The 16,615-nt window shown below is 36.4% G+C and overlaps 1 protein-coding gene across 2 annotated transcripts; it reads right to left on the bottom strand.

Annotated features, from left to right (window-relative positions):
- Positions 1–2,766: 2,766 nt before the first annotated feature.
- On the bottom strand, positions 2,767–8,742 carry abtb1 (ankyrin repeat and BTB (POZ) domain containing 1). Of its 2 annotated transcripts, none has more exons than XM_011477238.3 (12): positions 8,474–8,742; positions 7,197–7,259; positions 7,038–7,130; positions 6,828–6,972; positions 6,542–6,701; positions 6,387–6,432; positions 5,626–5,742; positions 5,409–5,521; positions 5,230–5,328; positions 4,967–5,134; positions 4,078–4,278; positions 2,767–3,603 (listed from the first exon to the last, which is right to left on the bottom strand). In XM_011477238.3, the coding sequence occupies exons 4-12, from the start codon at positions 6,860–6,862 to the stop codon at positions 3,397–3,399; spliced, it is 1,146 nt and encodes a 381-aa protein (XP_011475540.1). In that variant the 5' UTR covers positions 6,863–6,972; positions 7,038–7,130; positions 7,197–7,259; positions 8,474–8,742; the 3' UTR covers positions 2,767–3,396. The 2 variants fall into 2 exon arrangements, with proteins under 2 accessions (XP_011475540.1, XP_004070566.1); XM_004070518.5 differs by having other exon boundaries at positions 7,075–7,130; positions 8,474–8,712.
- Positions 8,743–16,615: the final 7,873 nt, after the last annotated feature.

Raw genomic sequence — 16,615 nt, 5'->3', positions numbered from 1 at the left:
TCCCAGTTTATCCAAACATAGTGGTAAGGGGTGGCACAGTTCTGAGTGGGAATTTTTCCTTATGACTAAACACTTCATGACTTCATGACTTCTACTTTCTTCCAATTTAAAAATAAAACTCAGAAATCAAACATAAATTATTTTGTTCACTATTAAATCTGCCTTAACTAAAAGAAAACTTAAATAAATACACGCACACCCATACCATTATTCCTCCTCCCCCCAACTCCACAATGCAGTTAGGTCGTACTTTTTTCTGCTCATTCTGTTATCTTTGCTTTTCTTTGCTTACGTCATCCATTTTCTGTCTGAGTTGTTGTTGTTGTAATCCGGTTTTACTTTCAACACCTCATACAGAAATCCATCAAGGAGGACATTTCACATGCCGCCTTTTTGAACAACAATGATGCCAGTCATGACCACAAACAAAAAAATGTCATAATAATGTTATTTATTAAAAATATATTTACTTAATTTTCTTAATATTCACACGCTTTCCCACTTCTATATATAATTTTTCATTCCCTCTTTCCAGAAACAACAACATGATGGTGTAGCCTAATGAGACCAGTGAACGTCTTGAATGAAAGAACGTTTACAACTGTGCGCCGGAAGCTCAGCCCCCTAGGGATCATGGGTAAACTGTATAAAATTTTTAAACATTTAGCAATATTCATGAAAACATCTTAAACCTTGATGTAGCTTTCGTTAGTCACATGTTTCTTCTTGTCTTGTTTCATGTGTGCCTTTCACACGCTGGGCAGGGAGTGAAAAGCTTTGTCATCAACAGAATCGGTCCTGTGTTGACGTGCTTTAAAGAGATCAAAAATTAATCCACAGATTTCAATAAAATATTTCTATACAGTAAAAAGACCTGAGGCTTATTACAAGACGCTTTAATGTGTGACTGATGGAAACAAAAGTTATATTGACATTCAAACTCACATTTACGTCACAGCGAACTTGTTCTGTAACTTTGACGACATTAATGACAATTTGTCAAATGACTCATAAAAACTGATACAAGTTCAATTTAAAAAAAACGTTTTTTTTTATGAAACAGTTCAAGAAACAAACTCAGGCAAAGCAGATCCTCCTTGGATTCATGAGAAATGGCGCCATCTTTAGGTGACTTCTGAAAGCTACTGGACAATTTTAGAAAAAATAAAGACAAAAAAAGAACTTTTTTTTAAAACCTTTATTATCTAAGGAACGTAATGGTTTACCCCATCACAAACACCATAATAAAATGTTCTTTTTCATAATAAGTGTTTTAGTTCAAAATCGCTCATTTCATATTCTTTTGTAAGCAATATATTTTTCTTGTTTTTCGTCCATTTTGCAATCTAGGCATTTCTGAATGAGTATATATATAAGTGGACTTAATAAAATAACATTTTTTACTTGCTTAACCCTTGTGCTATCTTAGATGACTCCACCCTTGCATTGACGTGTTCTCCCTACCATGACAAAGGTGGATAAAGGTGGAAAGATTTCATGTAATCCATGGATACCAGTGAAGATCACAAATCATTGAAGAAAAAAGGTTCAGAGCACTGTCTGGTGGGTCTAGAATCAGTGTTTTTCAACCAGTGTGCCGCGGCAGCCGGTCTCAGCTGTCATTGACACCGTGTGACCACAAAGATTCAAAGATTTTTATTGTCATTGTGTTTCTACAACGAAATTCTGTTTGCACTCAGTCAAAAAAGAAGAAGTAAACAACAAAGAATAAAAACCAATACAAATCAGAAAATACTTTAAGAAGTTTAAAATGAAAATTTCATGATAAATAAACAGCTTTATTGCATATTCAGTAGTGTGTTGTACTGAGAGATGTCTGAGATGAATAAGATTTAAGTCAGTGGGAGATGGAAAGCGCGGGGGGGGGGGGGGGGTGATGGAGACTTCCACTTCTGGGGAAGAAGCTGCGTCTCAGTCTATATGTCCTTGTTTTTAAAACCCGGTACCTCTTGCCCGATTGCAGCGGCACAAACAGGGAATGTCCAGAATGGCTGCTGTCCATGCTGATGGCCCGTGCTCTTCTCTTTAGACGCACTTTGTACACAAAAGAGCTTTACATACCTACTAACATATTTACTGCAGCCAATTTGAATATAAATAATAATTACATTTTTCAACCGTCAGCGGAATACAGGCTATAGGATATGATGGAATCCTTTATGAAAAGTGAAAAGTGAAAGTGAAAAGTCTACATAAACAAACATCTACAAGTCTCCTAATCATGCCCTCTTGAGTCACCATGCATTTTCTAGATTCTCTAAAACATCTGGCTGTTTTTTGAGCAACTATGACTGGTTGTATAGGAAAACCATAAATGGTGCATAAATCCTGGACAGCTGCACAAAGTTCAATGGATGAAAAAAAATGTAAACACTGGGACGATTCACTTTCCCCACAATTTAGTTGAACGGTGTAACTGTTTGGTTTTAAACTGTTAAATGCCATACACATGAGACATTAGCAAAGCATTAAAAACAAAATCTAAAAAGTTAAGGTTTATAAACTGAATTCAAAATTTAGAACAATTTTACAGAAAACATCAAATCTGTGCAAACTTTTCCAAATTGCATCTTTAAGAGTCTTTTAAATACAACCAAATTTACATTTTTAGATGGGAAAACAATTAGTACAAAAGTTAAATGTATTAAAAAAAACTAGTTTTCTCTTCTTGTTTGTTAGCAAAAGAAAATAAAAGATGGCACATGTTCTTAAGACGTGGTTTAGAACACACAAGGCAGGAAAAGATTGGTGGAAAATAATTTAATATTTTTTCTAGTTTACACAAAGTGCACTAAAGTGGAAGACAAGGTTAAGTGCAAGATTTCAAAACCACTGTTCTCACATCAATGCCTGAAAACAAACATTTAAGACATCAGAATCATCATCCGATTTGAACCTCATTTTTTCAGATTTTAGGACACTGTGTGGTTTCAGTTCGTTCTCTTTATTAAAAACAAAAAGTTTCACTTAGTTGCAAATGATAATTATGAAAATGAAATTCAGGTTGACCCAAAAAATAAAACCATGTTAGAAAAGCAAGAAGTAATACCGTGAATTTTAGCAAAAACATGCATATGTGACGCATCTTTTCGTGCTGACATTATGCGTTCGGGGAGTTTTTCTGTGACAACCTAAAACCAAATAGCATTTCTCTCATTTGGTATGTCTCTTGTGATAGGACGCTCTGCACAGCCAAACAGTTACCACTGAATAGAATTGGGTAACATTAAAGGCAGCTACTTCCATTGCAGTACGCTGTAAACTAAATTAAACAAACATATAAACGCATATGTTATTTTTGTCCCCTCTTGTGGTTTTATATAACTGCAGATCTTAGAAAGTCCATCTTAAAATTTCAAAAGTGGGCTAATGTCTTCAGCAGTCGATATTAACGCTGGCAAGCAGCTCCTCCAAGGCCTCCAGCTTCTGGTTGGCCTCTTCGATTGCGCTGTACGTCTGCACGTTGCTGGCGATGTGGAAGCGGATGTCATCCACCAGAGGAACCGAGTCCGTCTCTTGACGCTTCTCCAGCGACGCAGCGTCCTCCTTGATGATCTCCGCAAACTCCGGCTGCTCCACCAGCTGTGGCAGACGGGAAGGTGTGAGTTTCTGATGAGGGTTAACTGAGCATGTGCAGCCGGAGGACTTAGCACGCCAACCTCAGCTGGAAAACTCTGACACTAACAGCTACCAAAACACAAAACTGGAACATTAAAACTATTTAGGATTTGTAAATATCTAAATCAATACCAGCCTTTCTTTAAGATTAGAAAATAAGAGACAAGTATATTTTTACTAAATTATTTTAAAAAAATTATAGTCAAATTAATGTCTAAGCATTTTTTTTAAAGCCAAAGAGCCACAATAGTTGAATAAAAATGCCACTTGTGGCTCCAGAACCTCAAGTTGCAGACCTCTGCTTTAAGAAAAATTGATGGCATCATATAAAATCTACCATCAGCTGCAGTATGAACACGTGTGCAGTGACCAGCTCCCAGTGGCCTCATACCACAGCAATGACGGATCATACAGACATTGGTAGATAAAGACACCAACCCGCTCAATGATCTTGGCCATTAACTCTGTGCACTGGTCTTCTAGGCGAGAGAGGCGGAAGAGCTTGGCGGTTTTCCACATATGCAGGACGTTGTCCTCGCCAATGCTCTTAGCAAGCGTCTTCCCACAGAGACGTTTCAACCCCGGCAGCAGATACATGTCAGCCACACACAACACATCCAACACGTTCTCCATCATCAGCTGGACACGAAGGGAAAGCAGACAGGAGGAAAAATCATAGTGATGAACAGTCAAGATGACAGTGGGAGAGATTTCATAACAGTCAAGAATGAATAAAAACATACATCTTATCATTTATGACATTGACAGCTGAAATGGGGGAGACAGATAAAAATTACAATAAAAAAAAGACATCCAATTAGATTTTAAGTTTCTAAAAACATACATATATTATGTATTTAAAATTTCATTAGACAGACATTATTCAATCGTTTAGCTCATTAAATTCAGCTTATTTATAAGATAATACAAATCAGGGACACAGTTTTTTGGTGACAAATTTCAATTTTCAGGTTGATGATGAAGAAAAAAACTGCTGTTCTATCTGTTAAAATTCACTTGTTTAGAATATTTCAAATTAAACAGATAAAATAAAGATAACTTTAACCCTGATAGTATATATTTAAGGTTAAAACACAGTAGAACTGGATATTATCTAAAATTATGGATATTTGCAAATCATTACCTGGGATTTGAAATAAAATGGTAATATGGAGGCAGACAGTTCTGTATGTAAAACTTTCTTTCTTATAAGGTTTAGGGAGGAATCTATCCGCTACACAATATCAGGAATACAAAGGTTTTCTGTTTCCAGCATATTTTTAATGTAACTTCAGAAAATATTATCTTAGATGAACTGTGCCTGTACCTCCGTCTCATCAGTGTAGATGTAATACATGACATGGATGAAGATCTCATGGGTGATGTTGTGTAAAGTTATCACTGGGATGCTGGGCTGGGACTGCAGCAGCTCTCCCTCACTGAAGTGGTCCTCCAGCAATGCTTTGAAATAATCGCTGCGTCCACAGAAAAATGCCTGTCGAGAAAAAGAAACAGCCAACATTGTTGCATTTAAATATGAGTGTCAGGATCCGGGGCTTTAAAAAAGGAGTATTGGGAGCATTTCAGTACCTTGTGACACAAAAAATTGTAGCCCTCAACTCTGAAGCAGATGTCAGGGTAAGTGGGGAAGCGATCTACTCTGTTAAATGGAAGCTCATCAAATCCAACCTGTGGAGAAAAAATATAATTTTGTATTTTAAAAAATGCAGTAGCAATGAGTTTCTGCTGGACTGCAATGGAGTCCTCACTCTCAGCTCAGTGGGCAGAGCGCAGTCTGCTAGCTGGGCCATCTCATCCTGGAGTTGACATGTATGAGGCTCCAAGCTCAGAACTTTAACACAAATTCCTGGCTTGTTGGAAACTTCAGGAAAAGAAAAGAAAAAATCAAGACAAAATCAGTTTCTCTCATCGTGGAAAAAGTGGGAAAAAAAAGTTCTGTCAATATAAATGTAATTTATGTCTTACCGAATTCATAAACCTGCTTGCATTTATTCTCCAGTTCCTCAATAAGATCAGTCATTTTGCACTGCTTAGCCAGGCGTCTGCTCTCCTCCACCAGACTAATATCAATATCCATTCGTCCTGAGCCATTTGGTCAAAATGTAACCAGTTAGATTAACAAAAAAATTAAAAGCATCAGTAATGAAATGGTTCTTTTGTGTTAATAAAGTTGGCTAAACAGCAATCACCCCACAAAATCCTTTTTGGGAGCCAACCCAGCTACATTTGGGCAAAGGTGGGATACACCCTGAACAAGTCATCAGTTTGTCACAAAGCCTCACATGCACACCAGAAGGCATACATTCGAATCTATGGACTGTGGGAGGATGCACCAGTGCTCAGAGAAAACCCATGCATGCACAGGGAGAGCATGCAAACTCCACACAGAAACGTTCCAGATGGGATTTAAACCAGGGCATTCTCGCTGTGAGGCAAGAGCGCTAACCACTACACCACAGTGCGCACTGTGGCACATGTCTGCTTTTCACGACAGCAGAAAAGTTTCTATTTGAAGCCTCAAACTAATTTTTAATTCAGTCAAAGTTTAAACAAAACCGATTTAAATTAGAATGCTGTTTGGCTCTCCTTTAATAGGAGGAAAGCTTGACTTAAAAAAAATAAAATCATCCCAAATCTGGTTTGACAGAAGATTATAAATACTTCTAATTAATCTTTCACTTTGTGAAGTTTTTAAAATCAGAATTCTGCTGCTGACGTTCACTGACCTGTATAGAAATATTGCAAGATGGCTCCAAACGCCGCAGGATTAATCTGAAATCAAAACAGCTTTTATCTGTATTGATGCAAGCTGCAATGTATTAGTCAATACAATGGATCATTTAAAGACACAAGTTAAGAGTGAATACATGCGTTTGTTTACCAGTGGGTGCTTGAGGGTGATAAGGCTCTTTCCTTTCCATTTGGTTTCAAACATTTCAGTGAAGTACTCTGAGCGCGCGCTGAGAACACACCGATGGGCTTGAAATGTTTGACCATGAACCAGAAACTTGACGTCGCTGTGCTGACCCTGCTCTAATAACCTAAAGATAAAGCAGATTATGGATTTTTTTTTTAGATAAATGCACCTTGATGAAAATAATGTATAACTGTGAACTGTTAGAATTTCAAGGGGAGGATCTGAAGAATCTGGAAAACATGGCTCTTACATGTGCAGAAAGTAGTTGAAATCATTTCGCTGCATGGCACGAACGCTGACGCATTTGTAATCTTTAAGCAGGCGGCGAATGGAGTCATTCAGGGAGCCGTAGACACACCTCTCACCATCAAACGTGTTGGCTTCACACTTGGCACCTGAAAGTCAATCCATTTAAAAATGGAGACGGGTTACAAAAAGACTAAACCTGTGTTGATCTCACCTCAGTTACAAGTTCATGAGTTGATAGTCAGGCCTACCACTAGCCAACAGGTACTGGACCAGCTCCTCATGACCACAGAGACAGGCATAATACCTAAGGGGCAAGAGGAGTGTTTGTATTTTGAGAAAAAAAAAGGTTTACTGGGAAAACTATACTTACAAAGGAGTACTGTCCCATTTGTCTCTCACATTGAGGTCCACATCTCTTTGTTCAACAAGGTATCTGATGGAAAAACAGAAAACAGTGATGTAATGAATAGAACTTAAAAGGACTCATCTTAAAGAGGTTCAAACACAAAGAAGTAACCTTGATGTTGATTTTTTTAGAGAGGAATTTATTAATTATTCTACCTCTTTGATTGACCAACATCTGCTTTATAACCAGGAGTGTACAGATTCATTTTGCAAGGATTTGACTCGTCGTCGTAATTTGTGGTAGCTGATACGATTCATAGTCGATATTTGTTCATTTTGAACTCTGACCTCAAATTAATCTAGGACATCTTTAGCCAAAAGTTCTACCAGTGTGACTCAGATAGAAATATCTGGGTACTGACCAGGTGGAAGTTTTCGAGATTACTTGTATTTCTTGCAAGATAATCAAGTGTAAATATGTGTACAAAACAACTAAAGAATGAATGTCAAATCCTTTCCCATTTTAGTGTCATAAAGTTCAGCCCACTGTTGTTTTTCCACATCAAAACGATAGAAAGGGAACATTATTAGAACGTTCTACCACACTGTATGATCACATCTTTGCTAAATTCAAAGTGTTCCTTCACTTTAGACTGTAATGATGGCTTGATCCCTTTTGTTGACATGTGTTGTCCACTGTGATGCACTTGGTCGTTTTTATGTTACAGTAAAATAAACCAAATACACCTCAATCCAAACAGTATTTTCCAATATCTGTATAATCGATTTATTGTATTTTGAAACTATTGTATAATGGTATTGAACGATATCATTCTATTTGATTAAAAACTTCTCACAGACTGATCGACCTGGTTGAATTATATGAATATAAATCAATTCATTGATTAAGCCAATTAATTGTTACACCCCTATTTATATCCCTTTTTTCATACGAACATGATCTACTAGGGATTAAAAACATGATCGTATAATCATGAATGTGCACAAAGTACTGGTTAGCATTAAAGGAGAGCTTTCAATGAGGCTTAACTAATCACTTATCACTTTGACTCTCAGAGTAAAATAAGAATGCGTGAAGGTGTCATTAGCTGAACTTGCAAGCTTGGTCATTTTTCCTAATTAGCTACATTAGCTGCCGCTCCTGTTTATGAAACTGACTTTGGCATGAACCACGGATAGAATAAAGAAGGTTAATGTGAGGATTCTAAACATTTTGTTGTAAGAGGAAGATTTCTCTTTCATGCAAGCGAAACTCTGATGAGAACAGAGCGATTGATTTACCTGACTCTACAAACGTCGCCCTTTCTGCAACTGCTAAACAAATCGCACACGTCCATCGCCTCGGTGTTTTCGGTCCTCTGTAATGCATTGAGACGGCCTGTCTACCAGACAGGTGAGCAGTGCTTGGATATTTCTTCGGAGGCCGATCGGTGGACCCTGGAAAAGCTGCTCGGTTCACACAACCTCTGGAACAGTTGTTGACAACCTACCTTCCTTGTGTTTTGGTCGATGGGAAAGTGAGTCACGTGACCAAATACCTCTTCAAGTGTTCTACGGATTTCCGAAGATACCAACAAATAAATTATTCTACACCAATAACTCGCCACATTTTGATTAATTTCGATACATTTGTATGGTAATAAATATTTTTAAAAGTTTATTTCTGTGGATTTCGATGATTAAAAAGAGAGTATTTGTCCTTATGTGTTAGTAGCCTGAAATTGAAAGAATGCGAGATAACGATGGACATTTAACGCATCAGACGCCATTATGCTACGTATACGGTTTGTTTTGAAAACTATTTTAAATAACTCATCACCACCTCCATGAGGGGGCCTCTTGAGCTGTACACGAGGGGCGATAATAAACGTCTGGAAGCTTTTTTTTTTTAAATAACTCATCGGAGAAATACTTCTGTTAAGTTGAGTGCTGGCACCACTAAGTTGTATCGCGAGAGGAGACATCACGTGATACCTCATGGGCGGAGAGCGTCGCCATCTTGGTGAGGTCAAGTCACTGCCACAGTGCATACATGTGAACACATTTTTTGCAAAATGCCAGTTCATTGTGAGAGTTTCAACTGCCAAAATCAGATAAATGAGTCCACGAAGGAGGAAGGCATAACATTTCACAGGTAAGTACTATATTTTTTTTTCTTTCAATGCTGCAGGGGCTTCAGTACACATGTTGACATGCATGATGCTCAACAACTGCAGCTCTATCAACAATATGCTGCATGATACGTATAGTTTGCTGTCGACATAAATGTAAACTTTATTTTTTTAAACCTATACTCAGTATACTAGGACTAGGCTATTATAGTAATTTCGATTTATAAATTTCGGACTCAGTGACTGAACTTTTCTTGCAGATTTCCAATGGATTCTGACTTAAGGAAAATGTGGGTCTTAGCTATCACAAGAGCTAACCCGGATGGATCACTGTGGTTACCAACTACTAGCAATACAGTCTGGCTATGTTGAAAACTTACGTGGAAACAGATTTTGATAAGACTGGCCAGACTATTCGCTTGAAACCTGGCATCATCCCATCTGTGTTACACAAATTGATCACTGACACGAATCAGTAGGTAAATATATTGTTTTTCTTTGTTTTTGTTTTTTTTGATAAATCAATTGTTGACTTATTGTTGACCTATTATTGATTTGTTATTATTTACTATTGACTCATTACTGATTTATTATTATTGTTATTCTTTTTTTCCACTATTGTTGACTTGTTAAATATTTATTGTTATTATTATTATTATTATTATTGACTCATTATTTATTTATTGTTATTTATTATTATTATTATCATATTATTGACTTATTTTTGGGCTTTTCTAAATAATTAAAATTACGTGTGAAAGAGGTCTAAAACTTCTAAATGTTTAGAATAATTTTTGAAAGTTCTTTGTAATGATTTTTTTTATTTGTCAGAAGTCCTGCAACTATGCATTTTTCATTAAAGTTTGAGCTTTTAAGGCTGACTGTTTCTCTTATTTAACACCAACCAATGATGTGTATACATTATATGTATATATAGTATATAAATATTTATATATGTATGTATATATTTAACCCTTGTGCTATCTTAGATGACCCCACCCTTACTTTTTTGACATGTTCTTCCTACCATGACAAAGGTGGATGAAGGTGGAAAGCTTTCATGTAATCCATGGACACCAGTGAAGATCACAAATCATTGAAGAAAAAAGGTTCAGAGCACTGTCTAGTGGGTCTTGATGACCATATACTGTATATATATATACATATACATATATAAGCTACTTAGTATATATGTATATAAAAGCTACTTAGAGGCCACCAAAGGCAATAGAAAGCATTGTCATGTGGCTAGAGGACGACCTCATCAACGGTGGCGGTGGCCAGGCTTCCCAAGCGGGCGTGTCTCTTCTAGCGATATAACTCATTGGCTGGCACCACTTGCAGATTCTGTCTTCAGAGAGGAATAAGACAGGGGTGATCTGTTTCTGTGTACCTTTTTCTTCTGCTGCACAAGTATTTTGCAGATATATAAAATCTAGTAATATTGTTGGGATTTCTATTTCTGGGAAAAAACATTCTTATAAGTCAGCTGGCAGATGATACCACGTTATTCTTAAAAAACCATCAGCGCTTTTGAAATGTCACGCTCCCCGCATTGCATTGTTTACAACAGAGCATGACATACGATAGTCGCTGCTTTCTGTCTTTGTAATAAAATGCCTTATCTGTTAATACAAAAGTATCTTTGTGTAATCTCACTGTGTAGTTTTCAATCATCAGTACATAAACAATAATGTACAAATAAATATGTAACTCATAAACAAACATTTACTAATAGTAAATGTTAGTAAATAGTAAAATACTACTTACTAATAGTATTTATATATATACGCGCAAAGGAAGATCTTCAAGACATTGATGACTCAAAGTAGCTCACATGCCAAAAAAGTGTGAGCACCCCTGCATAAATAATGTCCTAAAAATGAAATGGTTAAAAAACTTCTTAAAAATTGAAACTTCCTTTTGGAATTTCATACCATAATATGTATTTGATAAGCTTGGATGCCATTTTTTTCTATTGTGTAACTTCAAAATAGACAAAATTCTGTTAAAACTGCCTAATTTTCACAAAGCAGGTTTTATGGCATGGACTCTGATCCACAAACATAATTTTTCTCTCCAGCGCTACTGTATTTGGAATAATGCAGATATTCTGCATTTTACGTTTTTCTACAGTTAAATATACCAATTTTTTTACAGTGTACAGAATATCTGCATTATTTTTGTATACAAAAACGAGTATTTTTCTTGAAAATTGGTTTGAAAAGAAACATTTCTCTTGTGACAGGTTTGATTAATCCTCAAGGTAATCTGATGTCATATGTTGAGTTTCTGTCCACCAATAATCTGCATGACTCACCTGCAGAGCTTGCATTGGTTATTGGAGCCATCCCAAGTGGTGTTTGACTTCTGTGTAGCCGTTTTCCTTCGAATACTCCATGTCCTCCTCCCAAATTAACAGAATTGTGGTGTGGAAAAATATCTTTTTCAGCAAGCTGATATCATCAAAGCATCCATTCTTTGTTTCAAAATTGAGATTGCCACAAAACTGCATGTTATCTCTGACTGGAATAGGTTTGGTTGTAGAATTCAGTAGGAAAAGGTTTGGTCCCTGCCCCAAAAATATCTCATCACCAATAGAATTAAATAAATTTCTTTCAAATTCTTCATACATTTTATCCAGTGAAACACTTTTTTACCTAATTTTAAAAAGATCTGGACTAAAACTGTTCATTGAGTCATTCCTGACCAGAAACTGTGCCTCATCTTTTTTGGTATTGCTCTGTCACTCAAGCATTTTGGAAAGATTTGACACATTTTATAAGAACTCATCTATGTGAAGACTATAAATTATTCTATATACATATTATTTTTGGATATTTAACACAACGGAGATTTAACGCAGAGAACATTTAACTTACTTATAACTACGGCTAAATATTTCACACACAAGTGTAAATATGCCAACAAAAAACAGTTTTTTTATGTTTTCCAGAAGAAAATGATTCTGTATGTCAAACAAAAAAGCTTTTAGAACAGTTGAAGCAGTTGAAACTTTACCAGATTCCTTTAGCTCTATTATTTTTATTTTGTTTTTGCTTAACCTGTTTTTTATTGCTATTATTGTGGCTGTTTGACATTTTTGTGTATTTTCCTGGCAAATGTGAAAAAACTACCATGATACCATAACAACATCTTTTACCATGACGTAAAAGAACTTCAGAGGCAACAAGTACCCTGATTGAACTTGACAAACTTGCTGCGTCAAAATCCAAAATCCAGCACACCCATTTCCTGAGAAAAGACGGCTCCCCGTCATACCTTGTTTACTCCTTCCTGAAACAAAGCACAAACACTGGCGCATAAAGTGTGCAGGCATTCTTTAAATCTGATTTAGACAACTAGGCCTCATCTAGTTGCTGGAAAGTTGTCTTTCAAGACAGCTTGAATACTACTCACCAGCTTTTAGTTAATTTCTGAACTTCTCTTGTTCACCTTTGTTTGTTTAAATAGTTTTTGATTTTATTTATTTATATCTATAGTTTTGAACGTTCAGTCAAGATGTTATGCTGTAGGATAATTCTTTGTTTATTCATTAATTTACACTTAATTGTTTGGTAAAGTTGTTTTTAATTAGGTTGTTTTTAATTAACGTTATAAATAAACAGATTGATGGATTTATTGATCAAATGCAGTCAATCATGTCAACCATATTATCCCTAGAATTAATAAAAAATACTGAGTTTCAACAAACTGTTAAAGTTTGCTTTACAATACATTGACATGTGGTGCTGACGGTTACCTAGATTGTTTTTGCATTTGCTCCTACTACAGTAAGAGCTGCCTGCAGAACAGACTGGTACCAACTGCAGTATCATAAATAAATATACTTTATCATAAATAAATACACTAAATACTTACCCTGTTTTTCAGTATTAAGTGAATGAAGGTGACATTTTTGTCAACCATGTCATCCAGAATTATTGTGATCGAAAAGAAATCGTCAAAACTCAAAGGCTATTGTGAAGGTTTGTTTCAGCAGTTAAAAGATGTGGAAAAGCCAGAGATTCCCTAAGTTTTTTTTAATGGACTAAGCTGATTTGCCCAAAATATCACCATTCATGGCCCCATTCATCCTTTTCTTAATACTGATCAGACGTCCTGTCTACTTACAAAAACCTGTTTCCCCCCCTTTTAAACAGTTGTTGAGACGATAGCATTATGATAAATCAACTCTGGTGTTATCATTTTATGCCTCATATTACTTTGAAGTAACCTAACAATGTGATATTTATGGCACATACAGACATGTAAGAAAACAAATCATTTGCTCTCCTTTATTGCCTGAGACAGATTAAAATTGTAGTTGTCAGTGTCTTTACTGTTATGTCACAAATTCTTTTTTCTCATTAATTCTTTTACATAACTATCAGTCCTAAAAAATATGATAGTGATTCCCCTAAAGTCCAACTTGTGTCAGCTCTTCACACCCATTGATGGTTGCAGACCTAAAATAGGCCAACATACTTTTTAAACTTAAAAAATATTTAATTTTTATATACTCTCAGGTCATGCATATATTACATTAATGTCGAAGGGAAAAAAATCTCCTTTGCTCAAAACTTGTGTATGTGAATGTATTAGATAAAAATCCTTTAAAGGAACACAAACTTTACCAAAAGAAAAAAGATAAAATTCCTCTCACCGTGATGCACATCAAAAGGCCACAGTTTTCGTCATAGAAGATCTTCATGGATTGTACAACAGCTTCATTCCTGAACAATGATCATCAACTGGCAACTGTAAGAGTTCAGGGGTGGGAACATAGTGTACCTGCAAAAACCATCAAGAATGTATTTGCATGGGCACTAGTATTTACGCAGAAAGATTTTTTAAAATGTGTGCCTCCTATGCATTCTTCACTAGTAATGCTGTAATGGTCTGGAATTTAACTGGTGTGTTCTGTTTGTGTTTCCTTGTGTTTAATTATTCAAGCTTGACAGATTCTTGTCAATGCTTTTGGTCTGAGGGGCAGAATAGATGCGCTGCCAAAGGGAGCTAGCAAAACTGTTCCTGATCATAAACTTAAACCTCCTGTGATCTTCCTAATTTGGTTCCCCTAATGGATCTGCTCACATGTGTGACTATAGAAGCAAACAGGACTTGAAATATTAATTTGTGTACCTGTAATGTTTAAAGAGTCAAAGACAACTGATTTCCCTCTAAAGGTTTGATGACCTCAAAACCAAAAGTGTCTGTGTACCATGAAAGCATCTTAAGAAGCTTTAAAGTGAGCCTTTTTCTCTGATAACAACACTGTTGTTTTCAACACGGTCTTTCTTTCTTTACAAGTTTTCTTCAAAAATATTTATGTTTGAAAATCACGTGTTTTGTGGGGAAAAAGGCATATTTTTCCAGACTTTTAGTTTCAAAAAATACAAAAAGAAAAGTCTGATTAAGCTCAAGAAAAAAGGTTATTCTTTCTCATCATTAGCCGGAGTCTTAAAAGGGAAAACATATAAATTCAATTTATTTTTAAGTACCAAGTTAAACCAGCAAATTAAGTTTACAGAACCAACTTTATGTGGCTGGATTCCATGGTTAAGAACCCAAGTGCTTAAGCACTTAAAAATGCCAACCGTCTGCTTTTGAAACACTTCCAATGAAAAGTCTGAGTAAACACACGCAAACGCGTGCTTCAGGCATGTGAGTTCAAAACTCTTGTTTTGAGGCATGGCTGTGCACATTTTTAAGACCTTTTATGGGTCTTAACTTTGATATGGTACTGACGTATGGATGGCATCCCTTTTAATTTAAAAAGGTGCCAGCTATTTCTAAATTGATAATGGAGGAGAAATTAATAATTGCAGTTTTTGCCTGGCTGGAATTATATTACTCCAAGTCTTTCATCTATTGGAATAGAGTTGTGAAAGAAAAAGCTCGGAGCAAGATTTGTACCGCCTCAACAATTTGCACAGTCTGTTCCAACTGAATGTGGTGGACATGTGCTAGTAAACAGTAGAAAAAGAGAAAGAAGAAGCCCCTCCCTGCTGGTCCAATTGCGTTTAGTGCGTTCTTGAATGCAGATCATAATACTTTAATCTTATCAATAAAATATTTAACATATGTTCATTGTCTTTACAAACTCCACCCTGAGCCAGGCACCAGGGTCCTTTGTATGTATTGTGAGTGCACACACACCATTATTTCAACAGTACACAACCAGCTGGTTTAAACTGAACTTTTCATGCTGGTCTAATCTTGGCAACTCCAACCCTGTTCCTCGTGAGCTACTGCCCTGTTTGTGTTGCAGCTAACCCTGCTGTGGTAATTACTGGGTAGCTGGACTGAGTGAGCCCATTTTATGACCTGATCCAGGGGGACCAGTAATTGCTGAAACAGCGTTAGCTGCAAAACAAGAAGGGCAGTAGCTCACGAGGAACAACGTTGGAACCCAACTCCTCTTTGCTATCACCTCAGACAGGTCGTCCATCTGTCGAAAGGCCACACACAAAGACAGTTAACCAAACACTTCCAAGAGACATTTTCGGTATCTCTAATCAGCTCACAAAACAAGTTTTTGGAATTTGCAAGGAAGCGGAAGTGCTCGAAGAAAACCTTTTCATGTGCAGGGACACCATAACTCCCAGCAAAAAGGACCCAGGCAGAATGTAGACCAGAAAGCATCTTAATGTGAGGGGAAAGTGTTGACCACCACACTGCAGCTTGAAGGTAAAAACAGAACCCCAAACTAAACCAAAAGCCAACATAAGAGTAAAATACTTTTCTATTAATCCTAGTGAAATTCTCAGTATGGGGTAGATTGCCATCTGTTTTCATAGTAACTGGGAGGTTGTCTAGACTTGTTTTTTGCATCGTGGTGTTCTGAAGATCATTTTAAAAAACTCTCTTTATCCTCTTTTCATCTTCCTTGTTTCATAAGAAAACTTGTTTTACGTTTTCTGCACAAGGACGATAAAAAGGTCTGTTAGCTTGTTTATGTCCTGTGAGGGCCAGTCGAATGACAACGTAACCCCCGTGATATTTCTTGAGGAGGAGCGATGCTGCAAAAAGAAATGAACAGAATCATTTCTAAACATGAACACTTGGTACTCTGTTAGCTTTTGAAATCACTTTTCAAAGTTTGTTTGTATGCGCATCCTTTTCAACCAAACAACTCTAATTGCAACACACATCAAGTTGTGGAACGAGATAAAGTAATAACATCTCAAAAAAGAAAAATGCAACTTTGAAGATGGGTAGGTGGGAGAATGTGACATGTGTCAGACTGGTTAAGCTACATTCACATAACTTGATTCCACCACACCCTTCTTCTTTTTATGAAGTGGCA

The sequence above is a fragment of the Oryzias latipes genome, chromosome 7 (assembly GCF_053564925.1).
Source record: "Oryzias latipes strain Hd-rR chromosome 7, Olatipes_Hd-rR_3.1".
In the NCBI taxonomy this organism is placed as follows: Eukaryota; Metazoa; Chordata; class Actinopteri; order Beloniformes; family Adrianichthyidae; genus Oryzias; species Oryzias latipes.
Note: the sequence above shows the minus strand (reverse complement) of the source record. Positions and strands in the feature narration are given on the sequence as shown.